General features: G+C 42.0%; 1 protein-coding gene across 2 annotated transcripts in view; it reads left to right on the forward strand.

Annotated features, from left to right (window-relative positions):
- Nucleotides 1-21,545, forward strand: part of agrn (agrin) — a 503,633-nt gene that overhangs the window by 421,298 nt on the left and 60,790 nt on the right. For both annotated transcript variants that reach the window (XM_048614989.1, XM_048614990.1), the window contains 5 exons: nt 3,471-3,836; nt 5,920-6,112; nt 7,434-7,649; nt 10,222-10,451; nt 18,493-18,627. In XM_048614989.1, coding sequence (XP_048470946.1) covers nt 3,471-3,836; nt 5,920-6,112; nt 7,434-7,649; nt 10,222-10,451; nt 18,493-18,627 — 1,140 coding nt within the window. The remainder of the gene's footprint in view (nt 1-3,470; nt 3,837-5,919; nt 6,113-7,433; nt 7,650-10,221; nt 10,452-18,492; nt 18,628-21,545) is intronic.

The following is a 21,545-nucleotide window of genomic DNA, read 5'->3' on the forward strand; positions in this document are numbered from 1 at the left end:
CCCAGGTAATGGTCTTGGGGACAGGGGTTCAAATCCGGCCACAGCAGATGTTGGAATTTGAATTCAATTAAAATCTGGAATTAAGATTCTGATGATGACCATGCATCCATTGTCGATTGTCAGAAAAACCCATCTGATTCACTATTGTCCTTTAGGGAAGGAAACTGCCACCCTTATCTGATCTGGCCTACGTGTGAGTCCAGACCCACAGCAATGTGGTTGACTTTTAACTGCCCTCTGGGCGATTAGAGATGGGCAATAAACGCTGACCTAGCCAGTGATGCCCTCATCCTGTTAGTGAATGAATTATTGAAAAAAAGTACCCTTTCTGTCTCAGAGATAGTAAGAACTGTAGATGCTGGAGCCAGAGATAACACAGTGTGGAGCTGGGTGAACACAGCAGGCCAGGCAGCATCAGAGGAGCAGGAAGGTTGAAGTTTCAGGTCGAGACCCTTCTTCAGATCATAATTAGCATATGTACGCTGGCAACAACAATGTAAACAGTATAATACAAACAATGTACAAACTGTGGAACCTGATAGTTCAAGGACCAAATGTGAAGCTCTTTTCAGCTGCTACTGAATTGAGAACCAAGAAAATTGCATTCAGTTTGCCTAGTTAATGGCCAGAATTTTGAAAAGAAATATTTTTCCAAATTAAGTATGTCCAAACACTTTGTCTGGAATTGTGTTCTAAGTCTTCTGGAACTATGGAAAAATCCCTCATCCCAAAGCTAAATGTGTTTCCGAGGGGCGATTTTCCGATGGCACTGTTTTGTTGGTGGGCCTATCCCATTAGAAACACATGGGCCCAGATTGTTACCCTGGGGCTGGGATTTGTGATCAGGGTTTTCCAAAACTGCAATCCTGTCCCCTATTCTGCTGTGCCCCCTTACACAGTTTTAGAGTCATGGGGGCTGATAGCACAGAAAAAGGCCCTTTGGCCTATCAAGCCCATACCAGTCAAAAACAACCACCTACCTATTCTAATGCCATTTTCTAGCACCCGGCCCGTAGCCTTCTATGCCTTGCCATCACAAGTGCACGTGTAAATACTTCTTGAATGTCCTGAGGGTTTTTGCCTCCAACTCCCTTATTCCTACCACCTTCTGGGTATAGTTAGAGATTAGAGTTAGAGACAGATTAGAGGAAAGCAGTTTGTTTCCCTTGGTTGGGGAGTTCAGAACAGGATTCACAGTCCTCAGGATATGGGGTAAGCCATTTAAGTCTGAGATGTGGAAATGCTTCACCACACACAGGATGGTGGAATCTGCTACCACAGAAGGCTGTGGAGACCAGGTCACTGAGTATGTTCAAGAAAGAGATTGATATGTTTTTATTTTTTAATGTATCAAGGAGTATGAATAGAAAGCAAGAATATGGTGTTAAGATTGAGGATCAGTCGTGATCATATTGAATGGGTAACAGGTTCAAATGACCAAATGACCTACTCCCACACCTAGTTTCTATGTTTCTAATTACAAAAACTATCAGGAGTCAGAGATGAGACATCTGCCTTCATCTTAGCTTCATGCTAGACTGCCCCTTCTCCATGGGTAACATCATCAGATCGGGCAGTGCTCGATACAGCTGTAATATTAACTCTTCCAACACCATTACCTTAGACAACATTTGTGTTCCACACAAACCTCTGCTGAATCTAAACTACTTATTTCATCTACTTTGTTCCTTGCATTCCAAGGTAGAATATTTGTTCATTCATGGAATGTCAACTTTTATTGTCCATCCCTAATTGCACTTGAGGCACCTAAAGGCACCTTCTAGACCTGCAGCAATCCATGTGGTGTAAGGTGCACTTATACTTCACTTCAGGAATGGGTTCCAGGAATTTGATGACACAGTGAAAAATAGGCGATATAGATCAAAACCAAAATCCTATCACTTAAATGACTTCAGTTTAAATTTCCTTAAATGCATCTATGCTATTCACCTCAACCTCACAATGGAGTAGCAAGTCCAACATTCTCACCATTCTCTGAGGAAAGGCATTACTCCTGAATTGTCTACTAGAGTTATTTGTTAACTTTCTTATGTTCACACTCATGGGTTTGAACTCTTCCAGTAATGGAAACATTCTGTCGATGTCCATCGTACAGAGCCCTTTCTAAATTTAAAGACCCCTACTGGGGTATCTGTCAGACTCTTTGCCTGGTTGGTCTTTTCAGAAAGTTATAGCCTTTCAGTTTTGTGACTGTCCCTGTGAACCTTTTCTGTTCCTTCGCCAGTGATTTACATTTGTTATATAATATGGAGAGCAGAATTGATCACAGTGCTCTTACTCTGGTCCAACCAATGTAGTCATTGGAACTGAATATCAGGCGCTGTGTGTGAAAGTTAGCCAATCCAATACCACTCATTTTGAGGTGAATTTTGGCCTCTACATAAATTAAATGCAAATTCTCTGGTTTTGAATTCGGTTCCTCTGGCAATGCACCCCAGTGTTTTGTTTCGTTTTGGGTGTCTTCATCCCTCAGTCTTTCAGATGAAAGATGTATTTGCAGCCTTCATGTGGGGAGGGGTCTTCAGTTCAGGTTAGTTTGGATGTTGTGCTCTAATTCACAATCCTGTCTTGCAGAGAATTATTTTCCTCTGGTAGTCACCTCAACGAAAAATGCATTCCCAGCCTTTACTGGTATTTGAAATTTTAGTAACCAGCAAGATGGAGAGAATCAGATTCCGCATGATAAATTGAACGGTGTTTCCTGTTGTGCTAGGTGTGTTTTTTGTTGCTGAATCTCTGTTCATTGCTGAAGGCAATGGTTTAGTGGTAATATCATTATACTACTAATCCAAAGACCCCTGCAAGAGAAAGAGAAATTGCTGGAGAAACTCAGCAGGTCTGGCAGCATCTATGGACAGAAAGCAAAGTTAATGCTTTGAGTCCAGAGAAAGCAGCTCAATTCTGAAAAATTATTCTGCAAATAACCTAGAGAGGGAGGTACATCTATTCAGTCTGGGTTTTTTTTTCCCTTAAAACTAAGGAACTATTAATCTTCAAGCTGATGATGTTACACCAGTTGCCTGTTTCCTTTCTGTATCAAACCATTTGGGTGATAAAGAAGCTTACCTTTTGGAGAGTATCTCTATCCAACCCAGAGGATCTATAGCTCACACAATAAATTAACGTACAGTGAGTTTTGAAATGGAAGTTCCCCTAAATTATGTAAAGAATGGCTCTAAATTAAATGTGAAAAATTCAATCTTCGTTTTAAAATGTACAATATTGTGTCACAATTTTTGTCTGCTAGCACTCCAGAGAAGCGCTCGGAATACTTTACACATTAAGAGATGATATATAAATGGAGGTGGTTGTTATAATTAACATCTGACAGATTTATGTAAATGCAATGTATCATGGTGTTTTTAATTCTGCTGCCAAACGTTACGGGGCGGGTGGTTCAATTCAGTTTGTGTGTGGGTTTTCCTGTTTGATTTTTTTTCAAACTGTAGATTTGGCACCAGTGCTGTTTACAACCACCAGCACAACCACGGCAGCCACAACAGTCCCAGTAACCACTGCGTCCACGCTGGTCACCCTCCCACTGGCAATCACCAGGCGGCCCCACTTTACCACCAGGCGGCCCAAGTCCCACCAAGTGGTCAAGGGGCTTCCCACCTCTCCGACAACCACGACAAAGGCAGCCACCCCCAGGCGGCCCCTTCACTCCAAGGAGACTCCTGCCGAACTGCCAGACGTCTACGTTCCAAAACCTTGTGATTTACACCCTTGTCTCCATGGAGGCACTTGTGAAGATGATGGGAAGGATTACACATGCAGCTGCCCAGCTGGAAGGGGAGGAGCTGTTTGTGAGCAAAGTAAGAAATGTAAAACTCATAATGGGGTCTAGATTTCTCCAGACAATGTCTTTAAGGGTAAGACATTTTCTTTGCCAAAGGTGAATTCTCTCCAGTTTTTCGTTTCTTCTGCTGATGATGACGACTGTCAAGTTCTCAAGGCCCTACAGGATTTTGTAAATGTGGCAATTAACCATTGCTGAGTTTTGTTCATGAATGGGAGGCATAAACAGAAATTGCTGGAGAAACTCAACAGGTTTGGCAGCATCTGTGAAGAGAAAGCACAGTTAATATTTCGAGTCCAGTGATTCTTTTCTAGAACTCAAGTTAATGTTAACTTTGTTACTCTCTCCATAGACACTGCCAGACCTGCTGAGTTTCTCCAGAAATTTCTGCTTTTGTTTCAGATTTCCAGCATCTGGAGTTCCTCGTTTTGTTTTAATGATGGGAGGCAATTTTAACAATGTTAAATCTGAACCTAAACCTATCTGCTGGAAAGACATTCAATCTTGCCTATTTTCATTGCATCAGAAGCAAGAGTGGGGACAATGGTCATTCTCATTGTCTCGGTTTTCCTAAGTATAACTGTCTTGGTTGTGATTAACTTCCTTAGGATAGAGCAGCATTTGAACCTGGGACATTGCCGACGTGCATGCCTACAAATGTTTAATTTATTAGGAAGCCTATTTCCTTTTCTTGGCCTCTCTAAATATCATGTCTGTGTCAAAAGATTAGGGAAGTTGCTAATTTCTAGACTTCAGCCAACAGCGTTGTGTGACAGCCTGCAGGAGCTAACCTTTCCTGTGTTCCCCACTTCTGTGGGAAAGTGATGCACCTTTGCAAACCACCTCCAAAAGGTAGGATGGCTGAAATCAGGAATTCAAACTTGTAGGACTCTGCCACAAACCTGTCACCCTTCCACTCTGCAGTGGCTGGGTCCCTAATGCGTTAGAATGGTGCATCTTAGCTGAATGTGCAAAAGATGTAGCCTTTTTTTTCTTGTCAATGTTGTTACTTCTTTGAAAGAAGCTAGCAGACATACAAATAAAGAGACTAACCAGAATCTTTGATTAGATTAATTTTATTTTATTAAATGTGCATCTTTGTTAACATTTTGCTTGTCTTGTAAGTTTAAAAAAAACGCATTAAACTAATTGAGTCACATCTGTGCCACTGTTTGAAAGAGAGATTCAATTAGTCCTACTCCCATACTTTCCCCACAGACCTGTGCATTTTTCACTTCCATTTAATGACACCCTTAACCCCTTTGTGTTTTCTTCTGTAGCTGGTAGCTAAATAAATTTATATGTTTTGAATATGCTGCAATTGAAATTACCTTATTGTCATTTTCCATACTTTTTGGCCTCATCAGGTACATTCCCCAAACAAACCTGATGCAAGGCAACCTCCTGATTTCTTTTTTGTTTTGTTGAAGTGGTGTCCATGCTGATTCATTTCATTATCGTCAACTATTTTTGGACTGAAATTCACATTGAGCTGAGATGCTACTTCAGTAGCTGCATAATTAATGTTGTCACATGCAATTCACTATTATTACAGTAAATGCCTTTTCATTTTAACACACGGTAATCTTTTTTGGGGATTGTAAAGAAATTGGAGCAATTATTTTTCTGTATTGGTATTCTAGATCTCCCAGAGTGTGTAATTCAGTCTGTGTTTCACCATATCGCCACTGTTCTTAGTTTGAGAGAACTCAACGAGATAAGGAATAAATGGGCTTGTCAAATTGTAAAGTATGCTTAAGATGCTGGACAGCTGGAGTTAACAGAACAAGTCATTAATGCAATGTTCACACAACTCACATTTGGCAGCCCATTAGTACATGTAGTTCTTATTGCATTGAGGATTATTGCGAAAAAGAGGAATCTCAAAAAGAGATTCTAGATTTTAAAATGAAAGCAAAAATAAAAACAAAACAAAATTTATCTCCATTTCTATTAATTGTTACTGGTATATAAAATCTTCTAAAGTCTCTTTTTTAAATATTACTTATTTGTTTCGTATGTTATTGTCGGTAATTTTCAGAAATCACTATCATTGCTGATACTTTGGGCTCTGTTAAGATCTGTTTTGTTTTATACAGCAATCATATACCATATACCTGAGTTTGGAGGCAAGTCGTACTTAGCATTTAAGACAATGAAGGCTTACTACACAGTACGTATCAATCTTGAGTTCCGAGCCTCTGACCTGGATGGCTTGCTGCTGTACAATGGACAGAAGAAAGGCAAAGACTTCATCTCTCTCGCCCTTGTGAGGGGCCACGTGGAGCTAAGGTAAGATGTACGTTCCTGTTAAAAGAAGCAAATTGCTTAACTGGGTTCAGTTGCTAGTTATTGATTTTGATCATTTTAAAATAATGAAAGGCATGATGTAAGCAGACCACTCCCTTTGCACTGTAAAAATGTAAATTTCAATGTAACCATATATATTATGGTCATATGCCAGTGTATCCTATACATAATTTGGGTGGTGCCTCATTTAGATTTTCAGATAAGAATATAAAGAAATTTTATCTTGGTCCTTGAGGTGTTCACCCTTTATTCTCAAGGTTTTGTTGTATAATTACATTGTATCTATTAGTTAACTTCTAACACTGGCATTCTATAGATTAACTATAACCATGGTCTCAGAACATCAGAGCCTAGCCATTTCAAAGTATTTAATGATGTGAATATTGTAATAAATGTTTTTAATAATCTACCAGATGGCAGAAAAGACAAAAACATCTGGCCTGTTTAAAATATGATTGGATGATGTGCTGGGAGATTAAAATACTAATTGGATGAGTCTCAATGGACCATATCATCTTTTCTCACCTTTGACTTTCCTAGTTTTGTTGTTTTGTTCCTACATGAACAGATTTATCTCTCTAACAATCAGCCTGTTTAATATCCAGGCATTCATCCATCCCTCATTCTTCAGAGCCTGTTCTAGATATCCACTGTTCATTGAGAGGGAAGGTGACAATTTAATTTTATGGAGCAAGTTTGTATTTGTGTCTTTTATTACAGCAGGTTAATGAACTCTGCCAGATTTCATCTTATCTATATCTCCCAACATTTTAAAAACTTTGAACATATTCCAAATCCAACTTTCCTTCAGTTAGATTAACCGTAACTCTGTTACTCAGTAAATTTCGCTGAGGTTCAGAATGCTATTTACTTTCTCCCCCTACCACATTGACACCCTTCATATCGTTTTGTACAGCCCAGGGGAGAAAGAAATGAGGTCAGAACAACTACATTAAACCCTTCTGTCGCTCTCTACACCTTTAACAACTTCCTCAAAACCAATTTCTTTGTTCATGATATCGGTCAATGTTCTTAACCTCTCCTTTTCTTGCTCAGTGTTCATTTTCCTTATACTTATTTGGGAAATTTCTTACAAATTTTTGTTCTTAACTGTTACAGTTCTGAGGCTGGTGAAAGTCAGAAGTAGATCTTATTAAGAAGCCAAGGGAAGTTGATAATTGTTGCAACGCAGCAACTGCATGGGGCCTCTGAGTAAACCGTCTCTGAGTTGAGGTACTGGATTTTTGATCTGCACCTGGTTTTTTTGCCTTTAGTCAATTTGCTTCATTCTCAATCCCTGCAGGTTCAACACTGGCTCTGGAACAGGTATCATCATCAGTAAAACACTGATAGAGCCTGGGAAATGGCACCAAGTCGTTGTGAACCGTAACCGACGCAATGGAATGCTATCGGTGGATGGTGAACCACATGTGCTTGGGCAAAGTCCTGATGGAACTGATGGACTAAACCTGGATACTGACCTGTTCCTGGGAGGGGCCCCAGAGGATGAAATGGCACTGTAAGTGTTTGTTATGACTCCTGGGAGATGTTATTTTCATTTGGAACGTCTGATTGCCTGAGTTCACTGTGTTCCCACAACTCCAGAAACTCTTGACGATCAGATGAGACATTAAACTGAAACCCTATCTGGCCACTCATGGTGGATGTATAGGAATCATTATTTCAATGAAAGATAGGACTCTTATCTCTGGTTATCTCAATATTGTTTCTAACACATATCGTAGAATCCCTACAGTGTGGAAACAGGCCCTTTGGCCCAACAAATCCACACCGACCCTCAGAGTATCCCACCCAGACCCATTCCCCCCTATCACCCACCTAATCTATACATCCCTAAAAACTATGGGTAATTTAGCATTGCCAATCCACCGAACCCGCACATCTTTGGACTGTGGAAGGAAACCGGAGAAAACCCACGCAGACACAGGGAGAATGTGCAAACTCCACACAGACAGTTGCCCGAGGGTGGAATTGAACCCAGGTCCCTGGCGCTGTGAGCCACTGTGCCACCTTTGTTAAAACAATTTGGTTCTCACGTTTTCTACGTTACAACTGCGCCCACACTTCAAAATTACTACATTGCGTGTGAGCTGCTGCTATATATAACTGTGGTTGATATGACATTTTGTGTGGTCTGTTATAGTTGCTTATTTAGTCTCACTCCAGGCTCTATAAGAACGTCTATAATTGTTCAGATTAAAAGTGGGCCAGAGTCGATGCAAGCTTTTGGGAGTGTTTCAGCTTTTTTGTGCAAACTTCAACTTGGTTCCCCTTCCTGTTTCTCATGATTCAACAATGCAGTACTGCGCTGAGCATTGTAAGAATTCTGTAAACCCCTTTGCTGAGGTGACAAGAGGGGGAAAGAGGAAGGTTTCAGTGAGTTGGTGTTCAGCTTATACTTGGTCAAGGTTGTTTACTGCCAAACTGCACCGCGGGTATCAGCAGTTTTGCCAGTAATATCAGGACTGGACCTGAGAGAATAGGGTGCTGTATGCTCGGGGGAATGGATTAAGATGACAGAAGTTTTGGGGCATGGGACGGAATTGATTTCCTTTGGGGAAGGAATTCTCGAAATCAGGAACAGGGTCTTCTGCAGGAGGAAGATTCCTTATTTTCATTTGTGCACGCGTTACAGGTATCACTAGGCCAGCATTTATTGCCCATCCCTGAGTGACTGAACAGCAGTTAAGAGTAAACCACATTGCTATGGGTCTAGAGTCATATGTAGGCCATACCAGGTAAACATGACAGGTTTCCTTTCCTGAAGAGTGACACAGTGGTTAGCACCACTGCCTCCCAGTGCCATGGATCCAGGTTTGATTCCAGCCTTAAACGACTGCCAGTATGAAGTTTGCACGTTCTCCCTGTGTCTGTGTAAGTGCTCTGGTTTCCTCCCACATCCAAAGATGTGCAGGTTAGGTGAATTGGCCATGCTAAATTGTCCCATAGTGTAGGCCAGGTGGGTTAGCCAATGTGAGTGCAGGAATAGGGTGTGATGGAACTGCATGTGGGTGAGATGCTCTTCAGAGAATTGGTTCAGACTCAATGGGCCAAATGGCCTTTTCCCGCACTGTAGAGGTTCTAAGGCGGGTAGATGGGTTGTTTTTCCCCAATAATTGGCAACAGTTTCATGGGCATTATTCAATTTCTGATTCCAATTTTTACTGAATTCAAATTCCACCATCTGCCATAGCAGGATTCAAACCCAGGTCTTCAGACTGTTACCTGCGTCTCTAGTTTAGTGATAATACCACTAGGCTATCACCTCCCCAGTGAGAGCAGAGATGAAGATTTTACAAGAAATTAGGCCTGGCTTGAAATTCTTTGAGGCCAGAATATAAAATGATGAAACTGATGCCTTTCCTAATTGTTTAAGTGCAGTGAGGGGAGGGTCAGAGTGGAAACTCGACAAGAGGTGAAATTAGGAAAAGGAACGGGGATCAAAGGAAAGGCGAAGCAGTATCTGGAGGAGTGTTCATATCTGAGAATTACTGGAGCCACTAACCTGACCTCCTGCACTGATGGACATGTTTCTTTTAGCAAGTACTGGATGGCAGTAATTGCAGATTGTTGTTGCCTGAATGTAAAGGTGTGAGATCAGTAGTACAGACAGCTTGGCACAGATCAGGAAGAGGATTTGGATCCTACTGAGGGATACATGTCGAAACGCTCCCAGATTGAATATGCAAGCCAAGTCACCAAGGAACATGATATGGAAAAGTGATGAGAATAGAGCTGAATGATGAGTGAAGTTACAGTCAGTATAATACTCAGCAAGTCAGATAGTACCTCTGGAAAGAGAAACTGGGTTAAAGTTTCAGGTTGATCAATTCTGGTGAAAACTCAACACTCTGAAATATGAACTCTTGTTTTATCCCTTGTCTGGCCAGTCGAGTGTTTTGTGGCATTTTATTCATTTTTCATGTAAAATATTAAGCACCATCTGTATTTGGATTTTGATTGCAAGCGGGTTTTTATGTTAAATACCTGTAATTCTGTTTGCTCATTGTGTCAGTCACCCAGCTAATGGCAGTTTTTAGGTTTCACAAAAATGCCTCCTATTTTTGCAGCGTAACAGAGAGAACAGCAGCAAACAAGGGGCTGAAGGGCTGCATCCGATTGCTGGACGTCAATAACCTGGTCTATGACCTTGAGGAAACAGGCAGTGATGTCCTGTATGGCAGCGGCGTTGGTGAATGTGGAAATAACCCCTGTCAAAACAACCCCTGTAAGAATAATGGCAAGTGCCACGTGAAGGAAGCAGAGATGTTCCACTGTGAGTGTGACAGTGGGTTTTCAGGTAAACATCCCGGCAGTTAAATGTACAAAAACCGAAAGAACTGCAGATGCTGTAAGTCAGGAACAAAAACGGAAGTTGCTGGAAAAGCTCAGCAGGTCTGGCAGCATCTGTGAAGAAAACAATCAGGGTTAATGTTTCGGGTCCGCTGACAAATAAACAACATCACTAATTCTTGCAGCAGGTTGCAAAGTAATTCTTCTTTCCCAAGAATCTCTACAGTGCGGAAGCAGGCCACTCAGCCCATTGAGTCCACACCAACCCTCATCCCACCAAATCCCTGTTCCCCAGCATTTCCCATGGCCAATCCACCTAACCTGCATATCTTTTGACTGTGGTAGGAAACCCACACAGACACAGGGAGAACATGCAAACTCCACACAGACAGTCACCCAAGGGTGGAATTGAACCTGAGTCCCTGGTGCTGTGAGGTAGCAGTGCTAACCACTGAGCCACCATGCCTTTTGTGGGCTCTTCTTGAGATTTTCTGGAGGGTCTATATTTTGTTTTCTCAAAGGCTGTGTTTTGGTTTTCAGGGGCTCCTCATTCCTCAATAACAGGTAATATAACTGAAAGAAGTGTCAATAAAATAGCTTCTATATTTGTATTGACTTTACTTAGGGATTCCTGTTTTGGATAAGTAAGATAGCACAAATAGAAATGATTATAATCAATATTTTAAATTGGGGTCTGCTGAAATCATCAATCGTGTCTTTGACTATCTCAGTGGACTTTTGCCTGGTCTCCCACAATCTACCTCATTCACCTTGACATCATCCAGAACTCTGCAACCCGTACCCTAACTCCCCTGTTGCTCTGTGCTTACTCACTTGCATCTGAACCTCCCAGGCTCCTGCAGTCATCAGTTTGCTGCAACCCTCACTGTCTGTCTGTCTTTCTTTCTCTCTCTCTCTCACGCACATGCACATGCATGCACATACACGCACGCACTCATTACTGTCCTACATATATGCACATGCATGCCCTCACACAAACAGTCTCACAGGTACATCTTTGTGCTTGCATCCCCATGCGCATGCGCGCGCACACAGGCACACATACGCAGCACACATGCACTTTCAAGGACTCTCTAACACTCACACACATACTCACACTCTCACTTTCTCACACTCACACATATACTTTCATACCCTCACGCAAACACAAACATTTGCTCGCGTACTCTCACATGCAAGCTTGTGCACTCACAATCACATGCAAAAATATTCTCACAAATCCTGAGTTTAAAGTCATTTGTGTGGGAGAAGGACAGACATGCAATCCAGGTGTTCCTGAATCATCTGCCTTGATCAGGGCTCCCACAAATTTGAGGGCAATTTCTTTATGTAAGAGTAGTTAGTGTAGCAGAAGACACTGTAAATATTGAAGCACCAGAAAAATTAAATCAGTTTTTAATTTGCTTTCCAAACTACTCAAACTTTTGGAAAGAATGTTATGAGTCCCATTTTCACTAGGCTTCAGTCTGGGTGCATTGCAAGCGTACCAAACATTAGAAGTAACTGCAACAGAAATCTTTGATTGAGAATATAATCATGGCAGACGCGCTTTCTTCTATCTTCATGGCAGTTGGTGTGGGGACGGCTGGTGCGGGAGATGAGTGCTTATTTTCTGGAGATTTTGGCGGGATGAAGGAGGGAAGATACTTGGGTTAAATTTGACCTATCCAGCCTAACGCTGCACTACATCTGGCAGCTCAACAACTTTGAATGCCAGGATACTTTGCACTGCGTTCCCCAGTTATTGTGTTCCAGTCCAGGACATCTCCGCAGACTTGAAGATCAGTCAACTGGGCTTTACATAAGTGTTTGAGACTGAATGAAGGTTTATTTTCTTTATGGTATGTGGCTGTCGCTGGCACAACCAGCATTTATTGCACATCCCTAACTGCCCTTGAACTGCGTGCCTTACTGGAGACCATTTGAAAAGGCAGGTAAAGAGTCACCCACATTACCCTGGGTCTGAAGTCACATAAAGGTCAGACTGAGTAAGGATGGCAGATTTCCTTCCCTAAGGGACACTAATGAACCAGATGGGGTTTTTACAGCAGCTTCATGGTCACCATTGCAGAGACAAGCTTTATATTCCAAATTTATGAATCAAATTCAAACTCCACAAGCAGCCATGAGAGAATTAGCCCGGGTCTCTGGATGAGCATTCAAATAAAAGCAAAATCCTGCAGTTGCTGGTGTTTTGAAATAAAAAGTAAACAGAAGGTGTTGGAGAATGAAGTTCTGAAGAAGAGTTCTTTTTGGACACAAAATGTTAACTCTGTGTTTCTGTCCACAGAGGCTGCCAGACCTGCTCAGTTTCTCCAGCACTTTCTGTTTTTATATCTGCATTATTTTCCAGAGAGATGAACACCTACCTCACCAACGTCTACTATGAATTCAGGAGCTTAAGGCTTAGAATTACAAGGTTTTGGAGTAGATTTGTAGCTTGGGCTGTGGGTGTTGAGGTTGTTGAGGTTGGTTGGCTCGCCGAGCTGGTTTCTTGTTTCGCAGACGTTTCGTTACCGTGCTGGGTAACATCCTCAGTGCAGCTCTTGGCGTAGTTCTGTGCTGCTGCTGTGTGTTGTTGCCCTTTTAAATTGTGTTCTCACGCAGCTTCATATGGGTGTGTTGGGATGGCTACTGTTGAAGTTCAGTCCCTGGTGTGTGTGTGTGGATTTTCTGTGTATGTTCGATTGCAGTTCCCTATTTGTCTTGCGCTCTACCATGACGCCCAGGAATGGGAGATGTTTGTTCTTCTCCTCCTCTCTGGTGAATTTTATTCCGGTGAGGGTGTTGTTTATAAGTTTGTGTGTCTTTTCTGATTTGGTCCGTTTAATGATGACAAAGGTGTCATCTACGTAGCGTATCCACAGTTTAGGTTGGATTTGCAGAAGGGCAGTCCTTTCCAGTTTTTGCATCACTGCTTCTGCTATGAGTCCGGAGATAGGCGATCCCATGGGTGTCCTGTTGATTTGCTTGAATGTTTGGCCGTTGAAAGTGAAGTGGGTGGTCAGGCATAGGTCCAATAGTTGGAGCATGTTGTCCTTGGAGATGGTTTCACTGGGGTAGTGTTCTTGTTCAAGTAGTGTTGTCATTGTTTCCCTTGCTAGTGGTATGTCTATTGATGTGAATAGGGCAGTGACATCAAACGATATCATGGTCTCTTCGTCCTCTATCTTTATGTCTTTGATGGAGTTCAGGAATTCTTGGGCTGAGTGGATAGAGTGGGGTGACTTGTTGACTAGGTGCCTGAGTCTCCTTTGTAGTTCTCTGGCTAATCTGTGCGATGGAGTGCCTGGTAGGGAGACTATGGGTCTGAGGGGGACTTCCAGCTTGTGCACTTTAGGGAGGCCGTAAAATCAGGGTGTGTTGGTTCCTTCGGGTTTCATTCTTAAGAAGTCTGTTTTGTTGATCTGTCCTGTTTGTTTAAGTCTTTGTAGCATGTAGAGGATTTTGTTGCCTAGTTGTGGTGTCGGGTCAGTCTGTACTGGCCAGTATGTGTTCTCGTTGGTGAGCAGTGCTTGTGCTTTGGAGATGTAGTCCCTTTTATTCAGTATCACTGTCATGTGCCCTTTGTCTGCGGATAGTATTCTGATGTTCTTGTCCTTCTTTAATCCGTCCAAAGCTTGTCTTTCCCGTGTGTTGAGGGTGTTGAGTTCGCTCCTTCTGGTTAGTATCGGGACTACTGTCTGTCTTATAGTTTGTTGTGTTTCTTCATTGATATTGTTGGTCTTGAGTGTGGCTTCCAGTGTAGCTAGGAATTCCGTTTTGTTGGTGTCCCTGTAGTTATAGTTCAGTCCCCGAGTGAGAACGGCTTATTCCGGGTCTGTCAGTTTCCTGTCGGAGAGGTTCCTTATCCATGTGTGTGTTCTGTTGTTGTCGTTTTTGTGGGTAAGTGTGGTTAGCTTGTCTTGCAGAGTCTGTCTTTTCTTGGCTCTTGTGGTCTGTTAGCTGATGTTAATGGCTCGTTCCATGTCGGTTGTCCAGTCTTGATTGGTAGCTTCCTGGAATAACGTTTTTTGGCACGTAATTTCTCTGTTGCATTTGTGGAGCCGGTTGTGTGTGTCATTTATCATTACCCTTACTGTCTTGCGGCCGTTTTGTTCTGCTGTTTTCCGGGCTTATGGGTTGTTGATGGGTGGTTTGTACTTCACACTGCGTGGTAATACCTGGTTCCCGAGGCATCCATATAGGAAGTAGAGTTGTTTGCGGGTTGCGATCTCTCGTTTGGCGTAGTTTTCCCATTTTCTTGCCAATTTGAGCATGTTGCGCCCGTAGGTCTCTAAGGTTTTGGAGTAGATTTGTAGCACAGATGTGGGTGTTGAGGTTGGTTGGCTCGCCGAGCTGGTTTCTTGTTTCGCAGTGCAGCTGCACTGAGGATGTTACCAAGCATGGTAATGAAACGTCTGCGAAACAAGAAACCAGCTCGGCGAGCCAACCAACCTCAACAATCTTAGAATTACACATTACCTATTTATTTTCCAGGCACTCAATGGTACTTTTGATGATTGACCCCCCTGGTTCATTAATGAAACTTGGATAATGAGACCATCCATTTAGGAGTTGGAATTTAGTTTCAGGCAACCCAGATGATTAATATCTTTATTAGATAGTGTAGCCATAGCTTGTTAAACTTGAGGGAAGGTTAACCATATGACTATAAGATATTGGACCTGAGAATGAAGAGCTTGTTATATGAGGAGCAGTTGAGGACTCTTGGATCGGTACTGGGATGGAGTTCAGAAGGATGAGGGGCAATCTCATTGCAACTGATACAGTACTGAGAGTCTTAGAATGAGAGGACATGGAAAAGATGTTTTCACTGATAGGAGAGACTAGGACCTAAAGGCACAGCCTCAGAGTGAATGAATGACCCTTTAGAACTGAAATGAGGAGGAATTTCTTCAGCCAGTGGGTGGTGATGCTGTGGAACTCCTTGCTGCGGAGGGCTATGGAGGCCATGTCACTAAGTATACTTAAGACAGGGATAGTCAGCCCATCAAGTCTGCTCCACCATTCGATCATGGCTGACATGTTTCTCAACCTTATTTTTCTGCCTTCTCCCTGTAACCCTTGATCCCATGTCTAACCAAGAACCTATCTATCTCTGTCTTAAATACCTCAATGACTTGGCCACCAAGGCCCTCTGCAGCAATGAGTTCTACAGAGTCACCATCCTCTGGCTGAAGAAATTCCTCCTCAGTTCTTTCATTCTGAGGCTGTGATCTCGAGTCCTAGTCTCTCCTACTAGTGGAAACATCTTCTCCACATCTACTCATTCTAGGCCCCTCAGTTGCAATGAGATCGCTCCCTCATTCTTCTAAACTCCGCCAAGTACAGACCTAGAGTCCTCAACTGCCCCTCATTATTTATTCTTAGGATAATTCTTGTGAACCTCCTCTGGACCCCTCCAAGGCCAGCACATCCTTCCCTAGATAGGGAGCTCATAATATTCCAAATGTGATCTGACCAATGCCTTGTACAGCCTCAGCAGTACATCTCTGCTCTTTATTTCTAGCCGTCTCAAAATGAGTGCCAACATTACATTTGCTTTCCTAACTGCCACCTGAACCTGCATGTTTAACCTTACGGGAATCCTGAACTAGGACTCCTAAGCCCCTTTGTGCTTCAGATTTCTGAAGCCTTTCCCCATTTTGAAAATAGTTTCTGCCTGTATTCTTCCTTGCAATGTGCAGAGCCTCACCTTTTCCCACATTGTATTCCATCTGCCACTTCTTTGCCCACTCTCCTAGCCTGTCCCAGTCCTTCTGCAGCCTCCATGCTTATCTTATTTACCAGCCTCCTATGTGACACCATATCAAAATACTTTAATTTTAACAGAGCCGTAATAATTTCTAACTAATTAATCCAGTTGTGTCTTTGTCCAAAGCTTTCCTTAGCCCTTTCTCTTGCTATCCTATTAATTAAGTAGGATATGTCCCTGACAGAAAGATTGTCTGCATGAACAGCAGAAAACAGAAAATATGTGCATTTTTCAAGAGCTGAACGTTTGATGGCTTTCTGAGTGTGTCAGCACATAACTAACAGAAAAATCCATCAAAGAGTACAATTAAAAATAAAAATCTTATGCGTGACAATACGGATGACTTAATTTCTGGAAACTTGAGACTCCAAGCTCTGTGTGTTTATTAATTTATAAGAACTGTTCCTTTTTCAAAAGGAACTGGATGCCACAGTTTGTTGTGGCATTGTCCTTTCAAAAATGGAACTTGGGCTTGATGCAGTTCAGAATAAAAATCTGCCCTGTGTATATGGGTTCTGCTTGACATATGCCTGAAAAGTTCCTGGTAAATGACAGCTCACTGCAGTACACTTCCAGAGTCTGATGTGAGTTGTAACTGAAATTGCATTCCTCAGCTCTGGGGACTACAAAATTGTCTGATATTGAGAATAAAACATGACAACTTGATGCTGGTAGAAAGAGTCACCATTGTTGAGTTGAGTACACATTGCTGGGGTGGCAGCTTATCAAACCTTACTTCAGAAACTAACCTAAGGAAATCAAGGGATAGCGAGTGAAATGTAGAGTTGAGGTAGAGTTGAGGTAATGAACGGTAAGCAGGCTGAAAGAGCTGTTTGATTTACCCCTGACTCTATTCCTTAAGTTCTCACTTGGCTATCTCTTCCCTCTTTTATGCCTGACTGGGTGCAGTGTTTATTTGGGACGTAAAAAGTAGAAAAGTGTCCCTTTTTCAGAACTGAAGTGTACCACAATAGTCATGTTCCTGAACAACTGAGGAAGTAGAAAATGTCCATTGAACGGAAAACATTTCCACTCTAGACTTTCTTTCATCCCTGCCTTTGTTCAGACTTCACAAAGAATTCCACGTTTTAGAATCATAGAATTTTACAGTACAGAAGGAGGCTATTCGACCCATCATGTCTGTACTGGCTCCTGAAAGAGTGCCCCAGTTATTCCCACTCTCCAGCCCTATCTCTGTAGTGCTCGAAATTAATCACGTTCAAATATATCTCCAGCTCTCTTTTGAAACCCCCTATGGAATCTGCCTTTACCACTCTCCCAGGCAGCACATTCCCAAATGCTAACATCTCTCTGAGTAAAGAAGTTTCTCCTCATCTCACTCCTAGCTCTCCTGCAGACAGTCTTGAAATTGTGACTCCTAGATATTGACATACCAACTAGTGGAAACAGAATATTCTTCTTTAACTTGTCAGAATTGTTCAGAATTTTGAACATCTCAAAAAGGTCACCTCTTAATTCTCTCTTCTCCAAGGACAATAAGCCCAATTTTAAAATTTTTCCTTGTTTTGAAAATTCCTCATTCCTGGTATCATTGCAGTAAATCTCTTCTGCACTCTCTCCAGGACTCTAACATCCATCCTTAATAAGGTGTTCAGAATTGAACACAATTCTCCAAATGTGGTCTGATCAATGATTTGTAGAGGTGTAGCATCACTTCCTTGCTTTTTTTATCCCATGCCTCTACTTATAAACCTAAGCATCCTATAAGCCTTCTCAACAACTGTTTGTACTTACCTGGCCACCTTCAGAGAATCATGCACATAAACCTCAAGGTCCCTGTGTTTCTGTACTCCCCTCAAAGTTATACCATCGAGCCTATATTTGCACGCTCTATGTGTTTCTTCTACCAAAATGCATTACCTCACATTTTCCTGATTTAAATTCTTTTGCCAGGGTCTGCCCATTTGGCCACCTTGTTAATGTCCCTCTGACGTCATTCAGCATCATGCTCACAGTTCACTATTCTCCCTAGCTTAGCATCATCAGCAAATTTAGAGATTTTTCCCCTCAACATCCATCTCCAAAAAATTTCTAGCTATGGTAATCTATTATTTGCAGTCCTTTGCCAAACCAGCTGTCCAACAGAAAGTCCACGCATGAGTAGTTCATGGGTCACAATCTTTGTCTTTTTAAAAAATTTCTTAGTGTTTGCTTAAAATTCCTTCATGTTCGCTGGTGTATATAACATGGGTTAGAACTGTAAGATGCCAGGATGCAACTAATGCAATTGAATTTGTTACTTTTCCAGGAGCAACATGTGCCGATGAGCACAACCCTTGTGATCCCAACCCCTGCCACCCATTAGCGAAATGTTTGGTGCTACCTGAAGGTGGAGCAAAGTGTGAATGCCCAATGGGCCGTGAGGGAGAGTTCTGCGAAAGAGGTAAAACCTAGTGTTGTGTTTTCAAATCAAGCAAGTGATAAATTAGCAGCAGCCTTCAGTTCAGCGATCAGTTTTTTTTTTACGGTTGGAATATGGATTAATCAAAGCAATGACTATTCAGTCAGAAACACTTCCATTAGAAACCAGTGAGCAATCAAATTGAAAGTATTAGTGACACATTGGTTGGTGATGAAAGGTTTTCTGCTCATGTACAACTGATTTCATGGTTTCTTTCGTCACTTTCATGAAATTTGTGTCAGCTGAGAGTACAAACATAGGCGCTGTGAACGGTTGCATTGGAAGCAATCGCTGTTGCTTATTTTGGAAAGAGAGATTTGATTTTGGATGCTTGTTGGAGATTTGAGGACAGAATAGTAAACTGAGTTTACAAATCAGCTGCAATTCCCTCTCTCTCATTCTAGCTTTGGCTTTGTCTCTTAATTGCTGTCTCACTCTCCTATTCTCTCTCAATCTCTTTTGCTGTCATTTGCTCTTTCGTTCTCTCTCTTCTCTCACTCTCCTTTGCTCAATCTCCCTTTTCTCCTCGCTCTCTCTCACTGCCTTGTGCTCTCTTTCTCTTTCTTTCTTGTTCTGTCTCACATTCTGTCTTTCACATTCTCTCACTCTCTCTCTTAGTTGCTCTCACTCTCACATTCTCTCTCTCATTCTCTCCTCTTGTTCTCCTCTCGCTCTCAATCTCTCTTGCACACGCCTTGCTCTCTCTCTGTCCTTGTTTTGTCTCACTCTGTCACTCTTTCCTTTCACTTTCCACGTCTTTCTATCCCTCCTACTCTCTCTTGCTCATTCTTGCTATCTCTCCCAATGATGTGATAACAATTGTAAGTCTTTTTTTTTGGAAAAATGAGGCTGAGTAACTGATCACGTGCCGTCAAGGCTTAGCCAGTATCAGCCAAGAAACTGTAATGGGCTTGGTTTTGTTTTGAAACAGAAATAAGAGATTGTGCCTTTTTATTTGCTCACAATATTGGAGAAGCTGGTATTGTCATTTTTGTGGCAGAGATCGAGGGGCGGATTTGATCAATGTGTACAAGATTGTGTAACAGTTTGGTAGGGGTAGACAAAGAAAAGTTGTTCACATTAAACTGATGGTCAAAAGATACCAAAACGTTGACCACTCCTTTCCTCTAGACGCTGCCTGGCCTGCTATGTTTTTCCAGCCTCCTGTTCATCTACCTACAGCCAAAGGACTAGGATTGGCTTAAAGGTTTTGAGCTATGGATGCAGTCTGGGCTTTTTTTGTGGAGAGGGTGGTAATGACCCAGAATTCACTGCTTGTGAAAGGCCAGTGGAGACAATGAACAATTTCAAGAGGAAACGGGTTGGGATCTTGAAAGAAACTGAAGGACTGTGGGGACAGAGCACTGAACGAGGATGGATTGGTTTGCTGTATAAGTAATTGACATGGACTCAATGGGCTGAATGGCCTTCTTTGAAGCATTTTGACTCTGACAATCAACAAGTTGGAGGTTGAAGAAGAAAGGACATAAATGATCATTTTACACTGCAGTATGATGGCTTCCTGTGTGACTTGGTCCCTGAAAGTTCTGTGGGAGAAACTGCTTGAAAGTGAATTTAATTCATTGTCAGTTGAGCTTTACTTCATTTATAGACCCTGAATTCTTGAAGGCCACTGTCCAGTTGGTTGACCCAATCAGCAGATTTTGCATTTTAGTCAATGCATACCTGATGTATTTCTTCAAAATGTCTGTGAATGTGCTTTTGAGGGAGAATTCTTTGCACATGAAGGAGTGAAAGAGGATAACAACAGTGAAACCCCCACAAAAGAATACAATTTTGATACGTTAAACAAAAGTGCTGGAGGCTTGGGCTAAAATTGTGGTCCTTGACTTGCATCTGTGTTCACAGCTCTTGCTGTTCATTACTTCACCAATAAGTGGCACTCTAAGTTCATTTCTAAGTGCCATTTTGTTCAGCATTAAAGTTGGTTCTGCTATAACATGATAGTTGCATTCCTACGCAACACCACGGTATAGAAATAATGGGGCCTATGGGAAAAGTGGGGTTAGGGACAGATCACCAAAAAAAAATCACTCAAAAGCCTAACACAAGGATAGCCCAGTTTGAATAAATGTTTAATTCATATCTAGTAATGAGATAAAAGTAAATTTAACAACTTACCTTGAAAAATGTCAGGATGCCTGATGAGGGAGGAGGTTTTGAGGTTGCTCTGTTGCTAATGCAGGGGCTGAGGGTGGTGGTGGTCATCGTCATCATCATCATCATCATCATCATCATCATTACCACCTTCAGGTGCAGTTGAGGTTGCAGGGTTAGGGCAAAAAATCCAGAAGTGGATGGTTGTGGTTCATTGTCTTCTGACTGTTTTCTGGGGTTTGGCTTGAAAAAGATATCCAGTTTTTGCTGCTTTGCCCTTTTTCTTCTTTAATGACTAAGCAGTTCATAGGTTGGCAAAGAAGATCTTATTCCATGAACTGCTACCCTGCTGCATTCTGCATTGAAGTCATTGTCCTCTAAGAGCTGCAACTGCTTCTCAATTTCCCTCAGGATAGAAGACAAAACAGATGTGCAAAGCTCTTGTGGTGCTGCATCCTGGACATCTCCAGCTTTCACTTCCCCCAACAGCAACAAGTTGTTGTAGATCAGCTGTAGAGATGTCTTTTTTTCCCCTCTTTATTCATTCACAGATGAGGGTGTGGCTGGCTTGGCGGCATTTATTACCTATCCTTTATTGCCTAGAGGGCATTTAAGAGTCAACCTCATTGCTGTGGGCCTGGAGTCACATGTAGGCCAGACCAGGTAGCTTCCTTCCCTAAAGGACATTAGTGAACCAGATGGGTTTTTCCCAACAATCAACAATGGATTCATGGCGATCATTAGACTCTTAATTCCAGATATTTATTGAATTCAAATTTTAA

The sequence above is a fragment of the Rhincodon typus genome, chromosome 31, assembly GCF_021869965.1.
Source record: "Rhincodon typus isolate 14 chromosome 31, sRhiTyp1.1, whole genome shotgun sequence".
In the NCBI taxonomy this organism is placed as follows: Eukaryota; Metazoa; Chordata; class Chondrichthyes; order Orectolobiformes; family Rhincodontidae; genus Rhincodon; species Rhincodon typus.